General features: G+C 40.7%; 2 protein-coding genes across 4 annotated transcripts in view; one reads left to right on the forward strand and one right to left on the reverse strand.

Moving 5' to 3' along the window:
- LOC143029910 (uncharacterized) overlaps nucleotides 1-1,343 on the reverse strand; it is a 40,556-nt gene extending 39,213 nt beyond the window's left edge. The window contains exon 1 of the mRNA XM_076193109.1: nucleotides 564-1,343. The gene's annotated coding sequence lies outside the window, so the exon portion shown is untranslated. The remainder of the gene's footprint in view (nucleotides 1-563) is intronic.
- Nucleotides 1,344-1,485: 142 nt separating this feature from the next.
- On the forward strand, nucleotides 1,486-25,168 carry LOC143029908 (transmembrane protein 41A-like). Of its 3 annotated transcripts, XM_076193105.1 has the most exons (7): nucleotides 1,486-1,653; nucleotides 7,822-7,982; nucleotides 9,001-9,137; nucleotides 14,919-15,071; nucleotides 17,107-17,271; nucleotides 18,216-18,354; nucleotides 19,568-25,168. In XM_076193105.1, exons 2-7 carry the CDS (start codon nucleotides 7,853-7,855, stop codon nucleotides 19,735-19,737), a joined length of 894 nt encoding a protein of 297 aa, XP_076049220.1. In that variant the 5' UTR covers nucleotides 1,486-1,653; nucleotides 7,822-7,852; the 3' UTR covers nucleotides 19,738-25,168. The 3 variants fall into 3 exon arrangements, with proteins under 3 accessions (XP_076049220.1, XP_076049222.1, XP_076049221.1); XM_076193107.1 differs by lacking the exon at nucleotides 7,822-7,982 and having other exon boundaries at nucleotides 1,495-1,665; XM_076193106.1 differs by lacking the exon at nucleotides 7,822-7,982 and having other exon boundaries at nucleotides 1,498-1,653.
- The last annotated feature ends 952 nt before the right edge of the window (nucleotides 25,169-26,120 follow it).

Consider the following 26,120-nt stretch of genomic DNA (forward strand, 5'->3'; position numbering starts at 1 on the left):
TTTCTCTGAAACGTTTTCTTGTATATTTTTCTAAAATATTTGAAAAGATAATATTCTCCACTGTGTCAAGGAATGTATTTATCACAAACACAATTCAGTGATAATAAAACTGAGTATATGCTTCTGGGTACAGTAAAAGTTAACATGCTTATCGATGCTGATACATTTCAAATTGCTGAAGATTGTCATGGCTTGAGAGTATTTATGGATACAGATTTGGCCCTCAGTTGTGAGGTAAACACGATGATGATTGAGATTACTGGAGACCATCTCAGAAATATTCCCTCTCCTAGGAAGAATATAAACGAAGACAGAAACTTATATTATAGTGTCGCCACGAAAGTGAATTAATACAACACATTTGACTTTATAATGTGCCAAAAATCCAACTGAAGAAAGTGCAAAACAAATTGAGGAATGTAACAAGATCAATCAGAGGAATTTCACATTCCATTGAGAAAGAGCTATTCCTATTTTGGTTGAAATCAACTAGCTGGTTGCATGTGAATGCTAAAATAATGTACTGTGTATTTACTCATCAAATGTCGGATTCGAGTACTCACCGTATTTGAGATCACTGTTGAAAATGATGAAGCCACTGGAAGTTGCAGACGGCATAACGTAGCTAAAATGTTCTTTTGAATGTTTTTCGTGCCTTCAATTTATGTTGCCCTTAGGTTTTATATTTATGTTCCACTTGCGAATAATAATAAAAAAAAGTTTTCCTGGACGTTTTGATTCAGAAGACCTTACCGTAAATGAGCCAAATGTGTAATGATACCTCACATACTGTATGTCCGTGAATACATTGGATATTCGTAGTCGCAGGCTCTGCGGAACGTATACGTTCGTACGGAGTGGTACAAGATAAACAAGAAATAATAACCCATAAAGGCGCGCTATAACATCTTAATTGAATGAAAAAGTACAAGGATTTGAGTATCTTAGGGTGGGAGTATTTATTCTGATTTTTTTTAAAGCGGTTATTGGTAATACAATGTTATTAATTTTAAGTAAATGGAACTCAATTGTTCGTTCTATCACCGAGTGCTGATAACGCGTCTCAAAAATGAAGGTTTAATGCTTATCTATTTTGATGGGAGTGTTTACAATGACAAAATAAATTCACTTGGAATTGTCTTAAATTATAACTGAAATTGAGAGTTAGTTCCGAAGTTTATATTCTTTTTACTTGTTTAACAAATAAGTTCATACGTACTAAATCGTAACTGGAATTATTTTTATTACGAAGAAATGGAAATATTTAAGATATATTCTGCTGTTATCAGTTATCATCCAGTGATTGATTCCGTAAATTTTACGAAAGTGCGTTATATGGAACATGTAAGAAACTGTTGTCTAACTGTTATATAAGGATTTAAAATTTTAAAATAGATAGGAATGAATGTACTTCTTTTAAATAGCAGGTGTGTTTGTTTTTCCAAAGAAACTAACTGATCACACGGCTATTATCAAGGCACCGAGATCATAACATTAGTGTTACTGTATCGATAGTATCAATGTTTCCAACAAAGATAAGAAAAGATGCCACGGGTCGTTCCTCATTATCACCACGCAAACCTACCAGGAACAGTCCTTAGCTGAACCTCCTTGAAGAAGCTGAACTAAAATCTAAATACAATCAGGAAGGCGGTAGGAATGGATGTAAAGTAGAATGAGAATAGTAAATGTAGGGTGAGAGTAAGAGTGACATATGATTAGGGCATTGCGTAATCGGTTGTATCCTGATAGTTAGTTTTAGGAAGATACAGGTTAAGCATATGAAAAATAAGTGTAATATATTGAATTGAACGTTTTTTTCTGTAATAATAATCATATAATGTAAATCCTAAGAATACTTTCAATATATGGCATATAATGGCATATAATATGCCATGGGCTTGCAAAGTAAACAAACTTCAGGAGTGTATGAATGTGTTGACTGTTGTAGAGTATCAGATTAAAGAAAGAAAAATCCTTTTTAATTTAATCATAATATTCACGTCCCCCTGCACAATTATGTTAAGCATGATTACGCACCAAGTTAATTTAGTTTAGTATTTTAGATATATATATTTTTACAAAACTCAACCAAGGTACCCAGTCTCAGAGTCTGCTACAAATCCCAGCCTAACCCCATACAAAGCTTTTCATGATATTGCCTGTGTCCTGAAAATCCCTAGTAAATATAGTGCTACAGATGGTAATCACACCAGCTGTATATTTTGTTCCTGTGATTTGTTTTTCTTCTGGAAATATTTTGTATCAAGAAATAACTAAGAACTCATAATTATTACTTCATTCTAAAAATAATTTATGTAAGTGTATGGAAAATATGTCAGTGTTGTAGTTTTGACTGTGAACTAAACTAACCTAACTTAAACTAGGGAATACCTTATATTGGAGAAATGTTATTGTCATCTTTCTTGCTTTCACCTTTGTGAGGGAATGTGATGTGTGAGCAGAGAACTTTTGGTTCAGACCATGGCAGATAGAGCTTGGCAGTTTGAATGAGGAAATTATAAGTACCCTGTCCCCCTGATTGACTGAAAAAAAAGAATGAGGCTGGCATAATTTTTTTTCTTCTAATAGTGTTCAGTGATTTCATGAGTTACAGGAGCACAATCATCACAGTCTCACAGATAGAAACCATAAAAAATAATGCTTTGATAGTTGGAAAAAACTTGCCAATAGCTGTAAGGAAAAACAAATGGTCTTTCTCACTGAAACTTGGTAGTGGGAAAATTGCTCTTGGAAAAATCAGTGTATGTTCAAGAGTGCTTTGACCTCAAAATAAAAAAAAATAATTTAAAACCTACATAAAAACAAAGCTATTTGTTAAAGTTGATTATGACAGACATGGCATCCTTGGATGAACAAAGTACAGAATTATTTAAACAATAGTGCTCTTATCATTAGTTTCAGACAATAAATGATTTAGTCTAATTTGTTAAGAAGAAATGAATATGTTATGAGCAAAACAAATGGTGGGAGTGATTATGGTCTAAAATCCCTTAAGAACCCAGTCCCCCAACTTAGTCTTATGCCCCGAACTCTCCCCTTATTTCAAATTGCCCTTCATACCTAGCCTTACTGTCAAAGCCCCTCTCCTTTCCTATCAAACCAGATCCAGGGCTTGACTCCCCCGTACCCCAACCTTGCCTGGTAAGTTAAGATGAGAATATCACTGCTTAAAACAAAAATATTGCTGTCAAAATATAATACAGTACAATGCTTTGAATGGTAGTACTATTAATATAGATGAGGTCTGTAAATGAAAATTCATTTTTATGTCAAATTCCCATGTTCAAGACTAGGACAGTGTGTGCAAACATGGGAAACCATACAAGACCTCTCCTCAAACCACATTGCAATAGAGGTTATCATAGGACTAGAAGAAAAAGTACAACCTGCATATAAAAGAATAATCACAAATTAAAAACGAGTAAATAGGCAAGAATACACAAAATATAGAGACCTTTGATATAGACCTGTTCCCAACCCCAGACACAAGGTGAGGAGCCTACACCAGGAAGCATGTAGCTGTGACTGCAACTGTCACCTTTGCCCTATGAACTTGGACTGTTAGGGCACGTAACAGTTCCTGCTGGGAATCCAAGAGAAGTGTAGGATTTAAAGTCACAACTAAGCAAATGCAAGACCAGCACACTTCCAATTATGCCACTGGTACACCAGAGCAGTCACCATCCACTAGACAAGCAAAAGACTTGTTCCAAGAGGTTGTAGGAAAAAAATACAACCCCAACTACACACATAAGATAGCCACCCTAAATAAAAAATTAAAAAGCAAATATGATTTAACAGAACAAGTAAATGAACAACTACTGCTGTTAAACAAAAATATCACTAAACTAATAAACAAGCAGAAAGAAAACTGGGAAAAACAAGTACATCAGATTGGAGAACATATGACAAAAAGTTGTGGAAAACTGTAAAAATAAAAAATAAATAAACATCTCCTATAGGAGTTGAAGTAACCAAAGTGAAAATACCATCACCAAAAGAGCAATCATCAACAAACACTTTTCCAAAAGAAGTTTCAAACCCACTGCTCCATGAAGTAATAAATATGAAAAATCAAACCAGACATAGATGCCACCTGTCCCTTCACCAACAAAAATGCCAAAACAGTGTGGCAAGGGACAAGGTGACCCTTCATCCCCAAAGTGCTGAGATGGAATGGGTGGTTGGGTGGCTTTTATTTGTTTGTGAAGGTGTGTGCACTAACACAGCCATCACTAAATATTGTTCACCAGTATTTATTGACTAGATAGATATTTTACAAAGGATCATAAAGAGAGAGCATGCTGACAGGAGACAGTTTGGTCCATAACTAGGTCAGATATGAAAAAATGAATAAAGTAGATAAATGAATGAAATAGATAAATAATGATAAAGAAACAGAAAAATAACTAATTTATAATATATAATACATAAAAAACCGATAATAATAAATAAGTAGATACATACATACATATACCAAGGCTTTTTCCCCCTTACAAGGGAGGTAACCAAAAAGGAAAAGGCATAAAATCATTCCCACCCATTCCATCCCTGAATACATTCCACACCCCTCCACCCTCCCTCTTATCTTAGCACCTCCTGGATGACAGGTCATCCCTACACCTTGTCCACTGCCCTGGGTCAGAAGCAGTGTCGCAAGACACAGCACATCCACAGCAAGGCCGCTTCATTAAATCGGCGACCCCCACTCTCCGTCCCCCCATGCATAAAAGGAGAAGACGGGGAGAAATCCCTTCGGGCTGCGTCAAATTTTGCTCACACATACTACCTCACCCCCCATCATCCATATACAACCATTCTCCATTCACCCCTGTCATCTGTTCTCTCCCGTCCTTCCTCAACAGACATTCCCCTCTTCCCCAAAGCCCCCTGTACCCCATCCATCCACCTCATCCTAGGACGTCCCCTCATGTTCACTCCCTCCACATCTGCCTTCCATACCTCTTTTACTAGTCTTTCTTCACTCATTTTTTCCATGTGTCCAAACCATCCTAATACTCTTTCATCAACCCTATCTCCCAACTCCCTTTCCACCCCTGTTCTCCTCCTCACCTCCTCATTTCTCACTCTATCTAGCCTAGTAACCCCCATCATACTTCTCAGACACCTCATCTCAAACACATTCAAACTCCTTCTCTCTACCTCTCTTATGTTCCATGTTTCTGCCCCATACAGTGCTGTTGGCACAATCACTCCTTCATACAGTCTCCTCTTAGCATCCATTCCCAAATGTCTATTCCTCATTACACTCTTTAATCCACCAAGGCATTTACTCGCTTCTCTCAATCTACATTCTACCTCCACCTTCACTCCACCCTTTCCTGCCACATTTGCACCCAAGTATCTAAAACTATCCACTTCCTCCAGTCGCTCTCCCTTAATGCTCACTTCCAGTCTACTGCCACTTTCACCCCTTGTACATCTCATCACCTTACATTTACCCACATACATCTTTAGCTTTCTTCTATCGCATACTCTCCCAAACTCTGTCACCAACTTCCTCAATCCCTCCTCCGATCCTGCCACAAGCGCAGTGTCGTCCGCAAACAACAGCTGGCTCACCTCCCACTTTTCTCCATTTTCTTTAACCATCTCCAACCCCTGACCCACTACCCTTGCATTTACCTCTCGCACTACCCCATCCATGTATAAGTTGAACAGCCAGGGCGACATAACGCATCCTTGACGAAGTCCCACCTTTACCTCGAACCACTCACTCTCTCCATTTCTAATCCTGACACAAGCTCTACTATTCTCATAAAAACTCTTGACAGCTCCTAGAAGCTTTCCTCCTATCCCATATATCTGCATAACCTCCCACAGTGCCTTTCTGTCTACCCTATCTTAAGCCTTTTCCAGATCCATAAAAGCCCAAAAAACATCCTTCCCCTTTCCTATAGCTTTCTCACATATCTGTCTTACCACAAAGATCTGATCTACACAACCTCTACCTGTCCTAAATCCACACTGTTTCTCACCAATTACTCCCTCTGTTCCTCTCCTAATCCTCTCAATCAAGATCCTCCCATAAGCCTTCCCAACTACACTTAACAAGCTAATCCCTCTGAAACTACTACATTCACACTTGTCCCCTTTTCCCTTGTAAAGTGGAACTATACAGGCACTCCTCCAGTCCTCCGACACTCTACCCTCTCTCCAGCAAACATTAAATAACCTCACCAGCCAGTCCACTATCACTGTACCTCCTTTTTTTAGACATTCTTCATGGCATCCATCCAGACCAGGTGCCTTACCTGCTTTCATCATCTTAACAACTGCCTTCACTTCATCCTTCCTTATTTCTCCTCCATTCTCCTCACTCATCATTCTTATTTTCTTAGCATTTCCCACTGCAACTATCTTTCCCTCCCTATCCTCCTTCACATTTAGCAACTCCCTAAAATATTCTGCCCATCTTCCCCTTACTGCCTTCTCTTCCATGATCATCTTTCCATCTGCACCTTTTACCTTTTCTTCTCTACTTGATTCGCCTCCTCTTCCTCTCTTAATTTCTTTCCAAAATATCTTTTTATTACTTTCAAAATTTTCTGTCGCACTCTTACCCCACTTCACATCTGCTCTCCTCTTTGCCTCCTTCACCTTTTGCTTTACTTCTCTTTTCTTTTCTTTGTACCTCTCATAAGATTCCCTCGTCCTATTTTGTAACCAATCTGTGAAAGCTCGCTTCTTCTCTTCTACAACCTTCTTTGTTTCCTCATCCCACCATTCACTACCCTTCCTTCTATTTCCTCCTGTCCTTCTTGTTCCACACACCATCTCTGCACACTTTATGACTCCCTCCTTGAACCATCCCCATTCCTCCTCCACACCTAGCTCTACTCTATCCTTCACTCCCTCCCACTCTTCCTTCAGCTTCTTTTTGTACTCCTTCTCCTTTTCCTTTTCATTTAAAGAGTTCACTCTAAGCACCTCCCTACCTTTTGTCCCTTTCCTCTTTCTCCATCTATCCTCCACTCTCAACTTACCTTCCACCAAAAAATGATCTGATATTCCCCCACCCTCTCCCCTTAGCACATGTACATCCTTAACTCTTCCTATCATAGTCCTATTTACCACTACATAATCCATCAATTCTCTATCTACCACGCTTCCATCCACCACCCTCTCCCATGTGTACTTATGCTTGACTTTCTTCCGAAACACTGTATTTGCTATCATCAACTCTCTTTCTAGACACATTTCCACCATCAACTCTCCACTACGATTCTTTTCCTGGAACTCCACATATCCCAACCACTTCATCAATTGGACCATTTCCTACCCTAGCATTAAGGTCTCCCAGTACTATTACGTTGATATTTCTCCCTAAATTCTCTATGCACTCATTTAAATCTATCCAAAAGGCCTCCCTTTCTTCTACACTCTTCTCACTGCCCGGCCCATATGCACTTACAAAGACCCACATCTCCTTTCCCAGTTTCACCTTCATCCACATTATCCTTGAGGAAACCTCCTTCCACTCCACTTCACATTTACCTATCTCTTCACTTACTAGAATAGCCACCCCTTCCCTCCCTCGCCCTCTCTTCACTCCTGATAACCTCCCACTTACATTCCCAAACTTACACTCACCCTTCCCTTTCAACTTAGTTTCACTCAAAGCCAACACATCCATCTTTGTTCTCACAAACATACTACCTATCTCTTCCCTTTTACTCTCATCTGTACCACATCTACACACATTAAAAGACCCAAACCTTAGGGTGCTGTTTCGAAAACTCCCAGACCCTCTTATGCCTTTACTTTTTCTTTTAGGAATGTCCCCTGTGGGGCTACAAGGAGAAGGATGCCTAGTCCCACTCCCCGTCCCTTTCTTCTCGCCTCTTACGATCCAAGTGGGAGTACTTGGTGGCAGTATTCTTTTCCCCCACCAGAGGGAATTCCCCCACAGCAGAAAATGAATACTCAGAGAAATGGTACAGGACAGCAGCAAGGGGTTGGGGGACAGCATAACAGAGGGACAGTCGTAGTATAAAAGTGTCATCATTTCTCTATGAAGAGTTTTCCTCTATCATAGACAAAATGATGTGTGGCTCTGGTCCGTAGGGGTGCCCCATATAGACCCTAAAGTATCAGCTGCTTGCTACTTTGCCACAATAACAAGCAGCCAATACCCCAGACAGGGTAGATAATAATAAAAAAAATGGCAGGCATAACGGCATATTTCATAGGTGCATATCTACATGAATCTTAAAACCTCGAAGTGTACTGTATTGCACTGCCTCTGCAGGAAGTTTATTCCATTCGCGTACTACATGGTTAGCAAAATTGTTTCTACCCATTTCCAAATTAAATCTACTTCCTGACAGTTTTAGGCCATAATTTTTTGTCTGATTCGCATTCATTATGAAAATTTCATCACTTTTGATGTAATTTCCCTTTAGAATCTAAAAGACCTGTATCAAATCACCCGAGCCTATGCTGTTTTAGGGAAAAGAGTATAGCAGCAGAATGCAGATATAGTAAGGCTATTGTGAGATGTCAATAAACATGTATGAACAAGATGTTAAATACCGTATGTATTGCATGGTGATTTTATCTGTCTAGCTTGTGCTTATGAAACTTTTCTCATGTATAAACTCTTACACTTTATAGGGCAGGTGAAACCTTGCAAGATTGTCTACTTCTATGGATATTGAATCCTTTGTTTTTATTTATTTTATTTATTTTTCTATTTGCCATGGTATTAGTCTAATGGAATTTTGAAATACATAAAAATAGATTGATGAACTAAATGGTAAAACACTTGATTTTTTTTTTTCTTTTGTTAAGGAACTGCTGCATGAGCTGTGCATTTAGATTAGTATAATTCAGAAATAGTTTTATGGAGTGGCTGTAAATAAATGATTTATTAAGTATTTGGCATTTTACCCTTACTCTGCTAATTGTTTATGTATAATTGTATGCATGCAAGTTTGATACTTATACTTTCAGGGAATGTGAAGATGGGAAGGATTGCTAAATGGCATTATGCTCGTCTGCTTGTGGTGCCGCTTGCCCTGGTCTTGTTCACCTTGTGGCTGTGGTTTTTGGTGATCAACAGACCAGTTCTCAGCTCCGGTTTAGTTCCGGTAAAGCTTCTAGTTCTTTATAAAATTTTGCTGCTGTTTGAGAAAGATGTTATAATGCAGAAGAGTATACATATACTATGTAAAGTGTGTATCACACTAATAGTAAGTGTAGATACATTCAAATAGATGAGGGTGGTGGTGGCAGAAAAGAAGGGAGTATATGAAGTATAGATGCAAGGTGAGGGAAACCTAGAGAAGATCAAGTGTGATTTGGGGTAGGGGTTTGATATAGAATTTTGAAAAGAATAAAAACATGTTTTGGAAGGAATTGAAAAGAGCATAAGAACATAAGAATAGGGGAGACTGCAAGAGACCATAAGGCCAATACTAGGCAGCTCCATGTCCATTACCACCTATCATCCCTATGCATAAAGTTATTTAATCTTTTCTTAAAACAACCAATTGTTTCAATGTTCAGTACATGGTTACTGAGTCTATTCCATTCATTAACCACTGTTGGTAAACCAATTCTTGCCTATTTCCCTCAACCAAAATTTATCCAATTTAGATCTATTACTGCAAATCTTACCCTGCTGTCTTGGTATGATGACCTTGCCTGCCTCACCCTTGATATAACCCTTGACCCATTTGAATACCTTTATTAGATCACTCTACACTCTTCGTCTTTCCAGAGAGTGAAGTTAAGGTGCCTGAGCCTGCCTTCATATGGTAAATTCCTAAACCCTTGTATAATTTTGGACATTCTCCTCTGTGCTGATTCTAGTGAATTAATATCCAGTCTATGGGACAGATACCAAAACTGTACCACATAGTCAAGGATGGGTCTAACAATTGCCAGCTAGTTTAGTAATTGCCTCTGCACTTTTGTTTGTAACCATCTTAGCAATAAATCCTAATGCTTTGTTATCCCTATTCCTGGCACTAACTCACTGTTTCCTGAATTTAAGGGAGGTACATCAGGTAAAGAGAATGGAGTAAAAACTGCAGGTGGACAGCTGATAATGAAATAAGGGCAGTGAGTGGAAGATGAGTAGAATATTTCAAGGAATTGTTGGATGTATAGGAGAATAGGGAGAGTTTTTTCATGGCAATGGGAGATACTAGGAGAGAAGAATGATAAAGCTATAGCATAGGAAATACAAAGTACATTGAAGGAGGTGAAAGCTGGTAAGGTATCTGGATTGGATAATTGTATTATGGGATATCTGACAAAGGAGGATTAATTATAGTGGAATAGCTGGTGATATTGTATAATGTGTGTATTAGGGAAGGAAGTGTATTAGTGGATTGGAGGGATGTATGTATAGTTACAAGGTAAAAAGGAAAACGGGGAAAATAATGTAGTAGTTTTAGAAGAATTAGTTGGTTAAATGTAGTTGGTATGGTGTACGGAAGGATGTTGATTACAAGGATTAGGAGGGGAACCAAGGGAGTAATTGGGGAAGAGCAGTATTTGTTTAGGAATGGAAGAGGGACTAAATGGGTACATACATACATATACCAAGGCTTTTTCCCCCTTACAAGGGAGGTAGCCAAAAAGGAAAAGGCATAAAAGCATTCCCACACATTCCATCCCTGAATACACTCCACACCCCTCCACCCTCCCTCTTATCTTAGCACCTCCTGGATGATGGGTCATCCCTACACCTTGTCCACTGGCCTGGGTCAGAAGCAGTGTCACAAGACACAGCACATCCACAGCAAGGCCACTTCATTAAATCGGCGACCCCCCCCTCTCCGTCCCCCCATTGCATAAAAGGAGAAGACGGGGAGAAATCCCTTCGGGCTGCGTCAAATTTTGCTCTCACATACAACCTCATTCCCCATCCCCCTGCCCATTCCACCTCATGCAATCACAACATCATCCATATACAACCATTCTCCATTCACCCGTCTTCTGTCCTCTCCCGTCCTTCCTCAACAGACATTCCCCTCTTCCCCAAAGCCCCCTTCACCCCATCCATCCACCTCATCCTAGGACATCCCCTCATGTTCACTCCCTCCACATCTGCCTTCCATACCTCTTTTACTAGTCTTTCTTCACTCATTTTTTCCATGTGTCCAAACCATCCTAATACTCTTTCATCAACCCTATCTCCCAACTCCCTTTCCACCCCTGTTCTCCTCCTCACCTCCTCATTTCTCACTCTATCTAGCCTAGTAACCCCCATCATACTTCTCAGACACCTCATCTCAAACACATTCAAACTCCTTCTCTCTTCCTCTCTTATGTTCCATGTTTCTGCCCCATACAATGCTGTTGGCACAATCACTCCTTCATACAGTCTCCTCTTAGCATCCATTCCCAAATGTCTATTCCTCATTACACTCTTTAATCCACCAAGGCATTTACTCGCTTCTCTCAATCTACATTCTACCTCCACCTTTTCCTGCCACATTTGCACCCAAGTATCTAAAACTATCCACTTCCTCCAGTCACTCTCCCTTAATGCTCACTTCCAGTCTACTGCCACTTTCACCCCTTGTACATCTCATCACCTTACTTTTACCCACATTTATCTTTAGCTTTCTTCTATCACTCTCCCAAACTCTGTCACCAACTTCCTCAATCCCTCCTCCGATCCTGCCACAAGCGCATTGTCGTCCGCAAACAACAGCTGGCTCACCTCCCACTTTTCTCCATTTTCTTTAACCATCTCCAATCCCTGACCCACTACCCTTGCATTTACCTCTCGCACTACCCCATCCATGTATAAGTTGAACAGCCAGGGCGACATAACGCATCCTTGACGAAGTCCCACCTTTACCTCGAACCACTCACTCTCTCCATTTCTAATCCTGACACAAGCTCTACTACTCTCATAAAAACTCTTGACAGCTCCCAGAAGCTTTCCTCCTATCCCATATATCTGCATAACCTCCCACAGTGCCTCTCTGTCTACCTTATCGTAAGCCTTTTCCAGATCCATAAAAGCCCAAAAAAACATCCTTCCCCTTTCCTATAGCTTTCTCACATATCTGTCTTACCACAAAGATCTGATCTACACAACCTCTACCTGTCCTAAATCCACACTGTTCCTCACCAATTACTCCCTCTGTTCCTCTCCTAATCCTCTCAATCAAGATCCTCCCATAAGCCTTCCCACCTACACTTAACAAGCTAATCCCTCTGAAACTACTACATTCACACTTGTCCCCTTTTTCCTTGTAAAGAGGAACTATACAGGCACTCCTCCAGTCCTCCGGCACTCTACCCTCTCTCCAGCAAATATTAAATAACCTCACCATCCAGTCCACCATCACTGTACCTCCTTTTTTTAGACATTCTGCATGGCATCCATCCAGACCAGGTGCCTTACCTGCTTTCATCATCTTAACAACTGCCTTCACTTCATCCTTCCTTATTTCTCCTCCATTTTCCTCACTCATCACTCATTTTCTTAGCATTTGCCACTGCAGCTATCTTTCCCTCCCTATCCTCCTTCACATTTAGCAACTCCCTAAAATATTCTGCCCATCTTCCCCTTACTGCCTTCTCTTCCATGATCATCTTTCCATCTGCACCTTTTACCTTTTCTTCTCTACTTGATTCGCCTCCTCTTCCTCTCTTAATTTCTTTCCAAAACATCTTTTTATTACTTTCAAAATTTTCTGTCATACTCTTACCCCATTTCTTATCTCCTCTCCTCTTTGCCTCCTTTACCTTTTGCTTTACTTCTCTTTTCTTTCCTTTGTACCTCTCATAAGACTCCCTCGTCCTATTTTGTAACCAATCTGTGAAAGCTTGCTTCTTCTCTTCTACAACCTTCTTTGTTTCCTTATCCCGCCATTCACTACCCTTCCTTCTACTTCCTCCTGTCCTTCTTGTTCCACACACCATCTCTGCACACTTTATGACTCCCTCCTTGAACCATCCCCATTCCTCCTCCACACCTAGCTCTACTCTATCCTTCACTCCCTCCCACTCCTCCTTCAGCTTCTTTTCGTACTCCGTCTCCTTTTCCTTTTCATTCAAAGAGTTCACTCTAAGAACCTCCCTACCTTTTGTCCCTTTCCTCTTTCTCCATCTATCCTCCACTCTCAACTTACCTTCCACCAAAAAATGATCTGATATTCCCCCACCCTCTCCCCTTAGCACATGTACATCCTTAACTCTTCCTATCATAATCCTATTTACCACTACATAATCCATTAATGCTCTATCTACCACCCTTCCATCCACCACCCTCTCCCATGTGTACTTATGCTTGACTTTCTTCCGAAACACTGTATTTGCTATCATCAACTCTCTAGACACATTTCCACCATCAACTCTCCACTATGATTCTTTCCTGGAACTCCACATTTCCCAACCACTCCATCAATTGGACCATTTCCTACCCTAGCATTAAGGTCTCCCAGTACTATTATATTGACATTTCTCCCTAAATCCTCTATGCACTCATTTAAATCTATCCAAAAGGCTTCCCTTTCTTCTACACTCTTCTCACTGCCAGGCCCATATGCACTTACAAAGACCCACATCTCCTTTCCCAGTTTCACCTTCATCCACATTATCCTTGAGGAAACCTCCTTCCACTCCACTTCACATTTACCTATCTCTTCACTTACTAGAATAGCCACCCCTTCCCTCCCTTGCCCTCTGTTCACTCCTGATAACCTCCCACTTACATTCCCAAACTTACACTCACCCTTCCCTTTCAACTTAGTTTCACTCAAAGCCAACACATCCATCTTTCTTCTCACAAACATACTATCTATCTCTTCCCTTTTACTCTCATCTGTACCACATCCACGCACATTAAAAGACCCAAACCTTAGGGTGCTGGTCGGAAAACTCCCAGACCCTCTTATACCTTTACTTTTTCTTTTAGGAATGTCCCCTGTGGGGCTACAAGGAGAAGGATGCCTAGTCCCACTCCCCGTCCCTTTCTTCTCGCCTCTTACGATTGAAGTGGGAGTACTTGGTGGCAGTATTCTTTTCCCCCACTACAGAAAAAGAATACTCAGAGAAATGGTACAGGACAGCAACAGGGGGTTGGGGGACAGCCGTAGTATAAAAGTGTCATCATTTCTCTATGAACAGAGTTTTCCTCTATCATAGACAAAATGATGTGTGGCTCTGGTCCGTAAGGAAGCCCCATATAGACCCTAAAGTATCAACTGCATGCTACTTTGCCACAATAACAAGCAGCCAATACCCCAGACGGGTAACTGCATGTAATATTCCTCTGAGATGGATAACAGAGATTCTTTTCCCTGTACTTCATCTTCAGGTCTCATGCATACCCTCATTTTCATCTAGAGGTGCTTGGGGTAGACATTTAGTTTCTGGATTGGGCCCAAGCTTTATCAACTTGACTACCTGTCTTTCACTTTTTCACACAAGGAAAGATGATAACCAGTTCCTGATATCTTCCTTCTCCTCCTCATATGATCTGGTGACAAAGAAGCTAATGCAACACAGACAACAGTCCACCATTTTTTTCTTTTTTTGGAAAGATTAATGGGAGGGCCCAGTAAAAATTTGCTGTCTACTGTAGTCTGGAGGTTTCAACTCAATGAAACTTGAGGCAACAATTGTTGTTATTAATCCATGCAGGGTAACTGACCTCTGTATCTATTCTTGTGTCAAGCTGTTTAATTCATCTAAGGGTGAAGCACCACCCCCATAACCTATAAAGAAAGCTTATTTCTGATAATGCATGTAATGCAATTGCTTTGACCTCTGCTCCCATTTTTATTTTTGTCCATGGGCAGTTTTATTCAGGTGAAGTTAATTCAAGCATCTTTGTAAGTTTAAGAGTTCGGTATCCTTTCATGGATAATTTGATAATGGCTGATTTAAATAATTTCCAGGAGCTTCATTTTCCAAAATCATTGGAAGACCTAAGAGCCTTAGTGAATGTATTGAGTGCTTATAAGGAGGACCACTGGAACTATATTCTTCTCCTTTTCACATCTGCATATGTGTACAAGCAGACTTTTGCCATTCCTGGCTCAGCATTGCTGGTGAGTTTTATCTTAATCTTTTGACACAGTTCTTTTTGTTTTTGCTGAATAAATGTGTATGTATTATGCAATACATTCATCTTTTGAATGTGTGGGGCATCTGGTTCAGGACTTACCACAATTGCTCAGCAAAAACGAGTGTGTGCCATGCCTTTTTGTACAGCCTTGTTTGTTTCTACTCTACTCTCACAAATGCTCCTAAAACTTTTTGAGCAGTTTAACCTTTTCAGTATGGGTCAAATATTCACGTGCACACCAGTTTGCCTGATGTATGATGATGCATCACAAAATCTGCCAGCCACACTAATCTAGTGAATACCTTACACAAGCACTTATTGAAAACGAGTCACAAGCCAATGGAACCAGAAAATAAGAACATAATAAAGAGTAAGCTCATAATAAAGCAAGATAAACAAGTGTGTGGTTTGCCTTTTGGCACAGCCTTATTAGTTTCTATTCTACCCATATAAGTGCCGTCTCACCACCTAAGATACAGATAATGCCAAAAGTTTAGTTGTCTATGCCTGTCCTATGGAAACCTACAGAAACATAAAATAAACTACATGTTTAAAGTGTTGAATAAACACTTGCCCTTCCACTAGCAACTTACAAATTTTTCTTTCTGCATGATAACCTGATGTAAGTTCTGCAGCTTTGATACTTCAAAATTAAGTTAATCCTACAGAATGCAGGCTGTAGTGGAGGTGCCAAGAAGCTGTTCTCATGGCAGCATCAGGGCAATGGAAAGATGATGGACCCCAAAGGCACAGTAACCATTAAGAGGAACTACTCACTAGCCCTTCATCCAAAGTAGCTTGAAAACCCGCACCTCCATTTGAATGGGTGGCCTCAGTGAGCTAGTATGTCATCTCCAGAACAGGCCCGATCAATCATTCTTTCACAACACTCCAACTTCCATCCTGTACTCTTATAATTTCTTCTTTTAAGGAGAGCAACAAACTGGCATTGTTCCTCCTACATCCTCTACAAGCTGGTGAAATGGAAACAAACTGAACCATTCACATATGCTCTGAATGCACAAGTCCCATCACATGCATACACATCTCACCAGTGTAACAATTGCCACTCATGGATTTATGTAGAATGCATCACATTCATCAATATAAAAAAGTACACAATCAAGACCTGCTGCCTGCAAATGCCTAAACCCAGAACCAAATGCCCAAACATAAAACAAAGACACCTTAAATGTACTACAAATAATCATCAACAAAATCAAAATCAAGAAAACAGAGCTGCAGCAGATCTTGCACAAAGACATCATACACATATTGTTAATGAAAGAAATTAGACCCACCACAGACTGTACTACTAACCTTCACATACTATATTACTATCAGAGGAGACATAACATGAAGGTGGGCTCTTAATACTAAAGCAAGAAATTAAATTCACTACAAACCACACTACCAAGCTTCACCTGCTTCTTATGAAATAATAACTTCTTTCTGTCCGGGGTTCTTGTAGTGAATGCCACTAACCAGCACTTCTGCCCTTGGGTATAATTTCACACTGATAAGGTGGAGTTGCAGTAGTGGTAAAGGAGAGATACAAGAAGAGTTGCAGAACTGGGGAAGGGGTTCATTGAGGTTTTTGTAGCCTTGATTTTTTATTTTATTTTTTTTTAAATATAATTAATCCCTTTTACAACACACATGAAAACATGGTGGCAGAACTCTTCCCTCTCACCACAATGGGAAAAAGGTGGGTGAAGGGTGGGTGTATGCCTTGACTGCCATCCCTCTTGTAAGGGGAAAAAGGCCTTTTGGTATATGTATGTCTTTTTTTTCATTCGAAATGTAAGAGTCATGAAAACTGAGGGCCAGCTGTATATGAAAATGCCAGAATGATTTTTGCCCAGCATATAGGAAAATATATGCAGTAATGATTTTTATTCTTAGTCATACGGTTGACTATATGAGGTCCTGTGAATAAAATACATCCAACATGCCAAGAAAAGTAAAGTTCCAATAGGTGTTGGCTATATTGATAATAGAATTTTCTTCTTTCTCAGAATCTGATGGGAGGAGCTCTCATAGGATGTTGGCCAATAGGATATCCACTGTGCTGCATTCTTACTGCTGTTGGAGCCACAAATTGCTTCATACTGTCTCGTCTGGCTGGCAAAGAAATCTTAAGGCGGAAGTTCGCTTCCAAAATATTATGGCTTCAGGAGAAGGTACAGAGGGATTAACAACTGTTTTTGTTATGATAAAGACCTATGCAGATTTTCCTTTGTTCATTTGTGTGGTAGACTTTAGACTAAATGGGGGTATTTGAGCGATGAAGCCTCTGTTTTGGCCCAGAATTTCCCCCATGATTGTATAAAATATTTTTGTATCATCCTTAAAGATTTGCAAAAAGCATCACTACATTGAAGGAGTTTTAGAATTGTTATAGTTATATAAAGACTCTGAAAATACTGTACAAATGTAAGGAATAGATATGCATACTATATGATTATTCTGTTCCCTCCTCTTTCCTCCCCTAATATGTCTTCCACTGTTCTCATTAGTTTTCCATTCTCTCTCCTCCCGTCACCCACCTTTCCCTCTCATCCACTCCTTCCCCATCATCATTTCCTTCCTCCCCTATCTCCTCCCATTATTGTCCCACTCTTCCCATCTTCCTCCTCTCCATTCTTTCTCTCATTTCCTTTCCTACTTCATTGCTACCTTTTCCCCCGCTCCTTTCTCCTCTTCCCCACTCTCAGTATCTCTCCCATTTTCCTCTATTATTCTTGGGGTTCAATGACAAATGGCTAGACAAGGTGGTACTATAAGATAGATGTCAAAGAGCATCTCCCTGCTGCCCATTTTCAAAACCTGTTAACATCATTTCCATCTGGAGATGCAACCATGAGATGCTCACACTCATTCTCTGGATCTGGCCCAAGATCTCTCTGTAACAACTTCAACTATATTTCTTCTATCTCCTGTCCCTTCAGCCCTTCTGTCTCTGCCATTCTTCCCTCTTTTAGAATAAAATTATCCTGTATTAGCCAAGTGCTGACAATAGTGGGTGTTATTGTCAGAAGGGTTAACCCTGTTTTTCAGTGTAGTTATTTGTTTTCTGAGGGTTCATTGTTCTCTGAGAGTTCACTTTAATTTTTTTTTTTTCTAGATTTCAGAAAATGACAACAGACTCTTTTTGTTCCTTATAAGCCTCAGAGTCTTCCCAATGACTCCAAATTGGTTCTTGAATATGGCTGCTCCTATTGTCAACGTACCTATGCACCTCTTTTTCTTTTCAGTTTTATTTGGTAAGTTACCTTTCTTTTGGTACACTTTTGTTTTTCTTTAAATTTATGTTAGATGTTTGATATTTGTATCTTAGAATGCTGAAAGAAGGAGTGGCATTATTAGCAAGTGAAGACATAGAAAAGGAAGAAAAGTGGGAGGTAACCCAGTTGTTTGTTCATGACACTGCTCTTGTGGCAGGGTCAGAGAGGGGTTGGGATTAAGGGAGTTAGTGATAGAATTTAGGAATGTATGTGACATGGGAAAGTTGAAGGTAAATGTGGGTAAAAGTAAGGTGATGAGATGTATAAAGGGAGAGGATGGTAGCAATATGGAAGTAAGTCTTAAAAGAGAGAGCCGGGAGGAAGTGGATAGCTTTAGGTACTTGGGGTCGCATGTGGCAGGAAAGGGAGGAGTGGAGGTATAAGTTGTAGATTGAGAGAAGCAAGTAAGTGCCTTGGGGGATTAAAAAGTGTAATGAGAAATAGGCATTTGGGAATGGGTGGTAAAAGGAGATTGTATGAAGGAGTGATTGTGCTGACAGCACTGTATGGGGGCAGACATGGAATTTAAGAGAGGCAAAGAAGAGTTGGAGGAGATCAAAGGTGGAAAGGGAGCTGACAAATAGGGCTGATGAAAGAATACTGGGATGGTTTAGGCACATGGAAAGAATGAATCAAGAAAGACTTGCAAAAAGAGTGGAAGGTAGAGGTGGATGTAGTGAACATGAGGGGAAAGCTGAAAATTAAACGGATGGATGAAGACCTTCAAGAAAAATGGAATTCTGTTGAGCAAGGAAGAAAGTAGGCAAGAGCTAGGTTTGAGTGGAGAGTGGCTGTGAATGAATGATAAATTGATGTGACATGAAGGGATTTCTCCTTATCTTTTCTTTTTTCACATGAGGAGATGAGGAAGGAGGGTAAGTGGAATGAGCTATGTTGCAGTCAATTGCCAGTATGACATGAACAAGTCCAGTGTTCATGACATAATTTGGAGAAAGATGTAGATTTTGTTCATGCTGGAATCAGCCAAAGTAACAGTGTATGTGAGTCTTGATAAAAATGGAAAACATATTGAATATTTGGATTGAGTCAATACATCCTTAGCAGGGTCCAACAGCCCAGCAGATATAAGAAAAGAAAATTAGATAGGATAAGAGTAATTTCTTCTATGGTGGATATATGATTGAATACAAGTTTTAACTGATATATATGCATATACTTTTTTTCCCCACAGGACTTATGCCATACAACTTCTTGTGTGTTCAAGCTGGAGAAATGTTATCGGAGGTACAGTCCATGGATGACATCCTCACACCAAAACGACTTCTGGGGCTTATTACCATTGCTTTGATAATGTTAACCTTTTCTCATTTTGCAAGGAAACACAAAAAACTGAAGGCATAGATTCTAATGCAGTTTACAAATTTGAATCCAGTACACTGTCCACAATTGGTAAATTCTGAGCACATGAACAAAGAGAGCAATGTGAGTACTGCCATATCATTCCAGTGGTCATGTGTATGCCATTGTGAAGTGGATGCTGGCAGTCATCAAATAGTGACCAATGGTATATGGCATGCATACATACATACATACATATACCAAGGCTTTTTCCCCCTTACAAGGGAGGTAGCCAAAAAGGAAAAGGCATAAAATAATTCCCACCCATTCCATCCCTGAATACACTCCACACCCCTCCACCCTCCCTCTCAACTTAGCACCTCCTGGATGACGGGTCATCCCTGCACTTTGTCCACTGCCCTGAGTTAGGAGCAGTGTCGCAAGACGCAGCACATCCACAGCAAGGCCGCTTCATTAAACCGGCGACCCCCCCCCTCTCCATCCCCCCATTGTATAAAAGGAGAAGACGGGGAGAAATCCCTTCGGGCTGCGTCAAATTTTGCTCACACATACTACCTCACCCCCCATCCCCCCCGTCCATTCCACCTCATGCATCACAACATCATCCATATACAACCATTCTCCATTCACCCCTGTCTTCTGTCCTCTCCCGTCCTTCCTCAACAGACATTCCCCTCTTCCCCAAAGCCCCCTTCACCCCATCCATCCACCTCATCCTAGGACGTCCCCTCATGTTCACTCCCTCCACATCTGCCTTCCATACCTCTTTTACCAGTCTTTCTTCACTCATTCTTTCCATGTGTCCAAACCATCCCAATACTCTTTCATCAACCCTATCTCCCAACTCCCTTTCCACCCCTGTTCTCCTCCTCACCTCCTCATTTCTCACTCTATCTAGCCTAGTAACCCCCATCATACTTCTCAGACACCTCATCTCAAACACATTCAAACTCCTTCTCTCTTCCTCTCTTATGTTCCATGTTTCTGCTCCATACAGTGCTATTGGCACAATCACTCCTTCATACAGTCTCCTCTTAGCATCCATTCCCAAATGTCTATTCCTCATTACACTCTTTAATCCACCAAGGCATTTACTTGCTTCTCTCAATCTACATTCTACCTCCACCTTCACTCCACCTTTTCCTGCCACATTTGCACCCAAGTATCTAAAACTATCCACTTCCTCCAGTCGCTCTCCCTTAATGCTCACTTCCAGTCTACTGCCACTTTCACCCCTTGTACATCTCAACACCTTACTATTACCCACATTTATCCTTAGCTTTCTTCTATCACATACTCTCCCAAACTCTGTCACCAACTTCCTCAATCCCTCCTCCGATCCTGCCACAAGCGCAGTGTCGTCCGCAAACAACAGCTGGCTCACCTTCCACTTTTCTCCATTTTCTTTAACCATCTCCAATCCCTGACCCACTACCCTTGCATTTACCTCTCGCACTACCCCATCCATGTATAAGTTGAACAGCCAGGGCGACATAACGCATCCTTGACGAAGTCCCACCTTTACCTCGAACCACTCACTCTCTCCATTTCTAATCCTGACACAAGCTCTACTACTCTCATAAACTCTTGACAGCTCCCAGAAGCTTTCCTCCTATCCCATATATCTGCATAACCTCCCACAGTGCCTTTCTGTCTACCCTATCGTAAGCCTTTTCCAGATCCATAAAAGCCCAAAAAACATCCTTCCCCTTTCCTATAGCTTTCTCACATATCTGTCTTACCACAAAGATCTGATCTACACAACCTCTACCTGTCCTAAATCCACACTGTTCCTCACCAATTACTCCCTCTGTTCCTCTCCTAATCCTCTCAATCAAGATCCTCCCATAAGCCTTCCCACCTACACTTAACAAGCTAATCCCTCTGAAACTACTACATTCACACTTGTCCCCTTTTTCCTTGTAAAGAGGAACTATACAGGCACTCCTCCAGTCCTCCGGCACTCTACCCTCTCTCCAGCAAATATTAAATAACCTCACCATCCAGTCCACCATCACTGTACCTCCTTTTTTTAGACATTCTGCATGGCATCCATCCAGACCAGGTGCCTTACCTGCTTTCATCATCTTAACAACTGCCTTCACTTCATCCTTCCTTATTTCTCCTCCATTTTCCTCACTCATCTTCTTAGCATTTGCCACTGCAGCTATCTTTCCCTCCCTATCCTTCTTCACATTTAGCAACTCCCTAAAATATTCTGCCCATCTTCCCCTTACTGCCTTCTCTTCCATTATCATCTTTCCATCTGCACCTTTTCTTCTCTACTTGATTCGTCTCTTCCTCTCTTAATTTCTTCCCAAAACATCTTTTTATTACTTTCAAAATTTTCTGTCATACTCTTACCCCATTTCACATCTGCTCTCCTCTTAGCCTCCTTTACCTTTTGCTTTACTTCTCTTTTCTTTTCTTTGTACCTCTCATAAGACTCCCTCATCCTATTTTGTAACCAATCTGTGAAAGCTCGCTTCTTCTCTTCTACAACCTTCTTTGTTTCCTCATCCCACCATTCACTACCCTTCCTTCTATTTCCTCCTGTCCTTCTTGTTCCACACACCATCCTTGCACACTTTATGACTCCCTCCTTGAACCATCCCCATTCCTCCTCCACACCTAGCTCCACTCTATCTTTCATTCCCTCCCACTCCTCCTTCAGCTTCTTCTTGTACTCCTTCTCCTTTTCATTTAAAGAGTTCACTCTAAGCACCTCCCTACCTTTTGTCCCTTTCCTATTTCTCCATCTATCCTCCACTCTCAACTTACCTTCCATCAAAAAATGATCTGATATTCCCCCACCCTCTCCCCTTAGCACATGTACATCCTTAACTCTTCCTATCATAATCCTATTTACCACTACATAATCCATTAATGCTCTATCTACCACCCTTCCATCCACCACCCTCTCCCATGTGTACTTATGCTTGACTTTCTTCCGAAACACTGTATTTGCTATCATCAACTCTTTCTAGACACATTTCCACCATCAACTCTCCACTACGATTCTTTCCTGGAACTCCACATTTCCCAACCACTCCATCGATTGGACCATTTCCTACCCTAGCATTCAGGTCTCCCAGTACTATTACATTGACATTTCTCCCTAAATTCTCTATGCACTCATTTAAATCTATCCAAAAGGCCTCCCTTTCTTCTACATTCTTCTCACTGCCAGGCCCATATGCACTTACAAAGACCCACATCTCCTTTCCCAGTTTCACCTTCATCCACATTATCCTTGAGGAAACCTCCTTCCACTCCACTACACATTTACCTATCTCTTCACTTACTAGAATAGCCACCCCTTCCCTCCCTCGCCCTCTCTTCACTCCTGATAACCTCCCACTTACACTCACCCTTCCCTTTCAACTTAGTTTCACTCAAAGCCAACAGATCCATCTTTGTTCTCACAAACATACTACCTATCTCCTCCCTTTTACTCTCATCTGTACCACATCCACGCACATTAAAAGACCCAAACCTTAGGGTGCTGTTTCGAAAACTCCCAGACCCTCTTATGCCTTTACTTTTTCTTTTAGGAATGTCCCCTGTGAGGCTACAAGGAGAAGGATGCCTAGTCCCAATCCCCGTCCCTTTCTTCTTGCCTCTTACGATCCAAGTGGGAATACTTGGTGGCAGTATTCTTTTCCCCCACCACAGAAAAAGAATACTCAGAGAATTGGTACAGGACAGCATAACGGAGGGACAGTCGTAGTATAAAAGTGTCATCATTTCTCTATGAACAGAGTTTTCCTCTATCATAGACAAAATGGTGTGTGACTCTGGTCCGTAGGGGCACCTCATATAGACCCTAAAGTATTGACTGCATGCTACTTTGCCACAATAACAAGCAGCCAATACCCCAGACGGGTATATGGCAGTGATCATTTAATCTGTTGCCTTGGGTCTCCCTTACTGGAGACCTGAGGAATCTGACCACAGTCACAGGTTAGTCAGGTCACTCCATGAAGAGATTTTATGGAGTGAGTGTAGGGCAGTGTAAGGTAATGTGTTCCATGTTCTTCATGTGGTGATTGCATCTAGGGCATTTGGTATTCCCAATACCAGGCCATGTACTGTTTTGGCAGTGATGAAAGATTGAACATTGTTATATATATGATACTCAGGATAAACAAAATGCTAGTCATGTACATGTGTTCTTATATCAATAAAATGTTGATGAGGGAAGGTTTATGATATATATTTTGAAAAAAAAAAATTATTTATGAAACTGGATTTTATTATAGAGTGCCTCTCTCTCAACATTTTTGCATTCAAGCATGAGTGGTTAATTTGTTGAAGTTTACTTGTTGGATATGTCACTGTTAATTTGTGTTGTTATATACTTGAGTATCTAAGGTGTCAAGACCTTTGCATTTATGAATTAATATTGTCAACCCAGGCTAGTTTTGAACCTTTTGAGATCTATTTGGAATTTGGTTAAGATCAGTGTGATTGTTGTAAAGAATACTTTCTTACATATGCTGTTGATATTCATAGATACTGGACATTTTGTATAATTTTTGTAGGCATCTGTTTACAGACTTCCAAGGCATATTTCTGATACTGTTAATAAAATGTTGCACATTTAATGTCTTGTTTCCCTTGAAAATGTAATGTAAACTACAAATAATGAGTCAGTTGGGTAACTATATTTGTGAGAAGAAAGATGGATGTGTTGGTTTTGAGTGAAACTAAGTTGAGGTGGTGTGAGTGTGGGAGTGTAGTTTGAAGGTTCTTAGGAGTGAAGAGAGAATGAGGGAGAGAAGGGTTGGCTATACTAGTAAGTGAAGAAATAGGTGTGTAGTGGAATGGAAGGAGGTTTCTGCAAGGTTAATGTGGATGAAGGTGGAACTGGGAAGGGATGATGTGGGTTTTTGTGAGAGCATATGGGCCTGGTAATGAGTATAGAGGAAAGGGAGGGTTTTTGGATGGATTTAATTGAGTGCATAGAGGGATTAGGGAGAAATGTCATTGTAGTGGTAGGGTAGGAAATGAACCAATAGATGGAGTGGCTGGGAAGTGTGGAGTTCAGGAAAAAAATCATAGAGGAGAGTTGATGATAGCAAATAGTGTTTAGGAAGAAAGTCAAGCACAAGTACACATGGGAGAGGGTTAATGGACTATAGTGGTAACCAGGAGTATAGTAGAAAGAGTTATGGATGTACATGTTCTAAGGGGTTGTGGGGGAATATAAGATAATTTTTTGGTGGAAGGTAAGTTGAGAGTGGAGGAAGAGGAAAAGGACAGAAGGTAGGGAGGTGCTTAGAGTGAACTGAGAAAGAAAAGCAGTACAAGAAGCTGAGAGAGGAGTGAAGGGTATAGTATAAATAGGAGTGGAGGAAGAATGGGGATGGTTAAAGGAAGGACTTACAAGGTGTGTGGAACATGGAGGACAGGAGGAAATAGAAGGAAGGGTAGTGAATGGTGGGATGAGGAAGCAAAGAAGGTTGTAGAAGAGAAGCAAGGTTTCACATATTGGTTACAAAATAGGACAAGGAAATAGTATGACGTACAAAGAAAAGAGAAGTAAAGCATAAGATAAAGGAGGCAATGAGGAGAGCAGATGTGAAGTGGGGTAAGAGTATGACAGAAAATTTTGAAAGAATTAAAAAAAATGTTTTGTAAAGATTAAGAGAGGAAGAGGAAATGAATCAAGTAGAGAAGAAAAGGTAAAAGGTACAGATGGAAAGATGATAATGGAAGAGAAGGCAGCAAGAGGAAGATGGGCAGAGTATTTCAGGGAATTGCTAAATGTGAAGGAGGATAGGGAGGGAAAGGTAGTTGCATTGGGAAGCACTAAGAAAATGACAGTGATGAGTGAGGAAACTGGAGGAGAAATAAAGAAAGATGAAGTGAAGGGAGTTGTTAAGATGATGAGAGCAGGTAAGGCACCTGGCCTGGATGGATGTCGTGCAGAATGTCTGAAAAAAGGAGGTACAGTGATGGTGGACTGATTGGCGAGGTTATTTAATGTTTGTTTAAGAGAGGGTAGAGTGCCAGAGGACTAGAGGAGTGCCTATATAGTTTCACTATACAAGGGAAAAGGGGACAAGTGTGAGTGTAGTAGTTTCAGAGGGATTAGCTTGTTAAGTGTAGTTGTTGTTGTTGTCATTCCCTAGACTGTCTGTCTGAGCAGTCCCGTCTCCCCAAGGAATGCCACAGCCAAAACTGGGTTTTCCCACAAATCCTTTATAGAGTGTATGTTGTGTTGTTTGCGTGCATGATTGTGTATAATGCAGTCTTCCATTATGTGTTGTATGGTATGGGGTGAAGTGTTACATCCTGGGCAGCTGTTCACAATGCGGTCATCCAGCCTCTTCTGGTAGCTTAGAAGTGCTGGGTGGTGGCCGCACTGCAGTCTGGCCAGGTGGACTCTGTCCTTTTGTGGGAGAGAGGATTCAGAAGGG

The sequence above is a fragment of the Oratosquilla oratoria genome, chromosome 11 (genome assembly GCF_046742065.1).
Source record: "Oratosquilla oratoria isolate Oo_2021 chromosome 11, ASM4674206v1, whole genome shotgun sequence".
NCBI classification, from domain to species: domain Eukaryota; kingdom Metazoa; phylum Arthropoda; class Malacostraca; order Stomatopoda; family Squillidae; genus Oratosquilla; species Oratosquilla oratoria.

What these genes read in the sequence shown, in the direction of transcription:
- LOC143029908 (XM_076193105.1), top strand. Translation starts at nt 7,853, where the DNA reads ATGCCTAGTCCCACTCCCCGTCCCTTTCTTCTCGCCTCTTACGATCCA. An exon ending in AATGAATACTCAGAGAAATG is followed by an intron (nt 7,983 to 9,000) that starts GTACAGGACAGC and finishes TTATACTTTCAG; the next exon opens with GGAATGTGAAGATGGGAAGG. An exon ending in TCAGCTCCGGTTTAGTTCCG is followed by an intron (nt 9,138 to 14,918) that starts GTAAAGCTTCTA and finishes AATAATTTCCAG; the next exon opens with GAGCTTCATTTTCCAAAATC.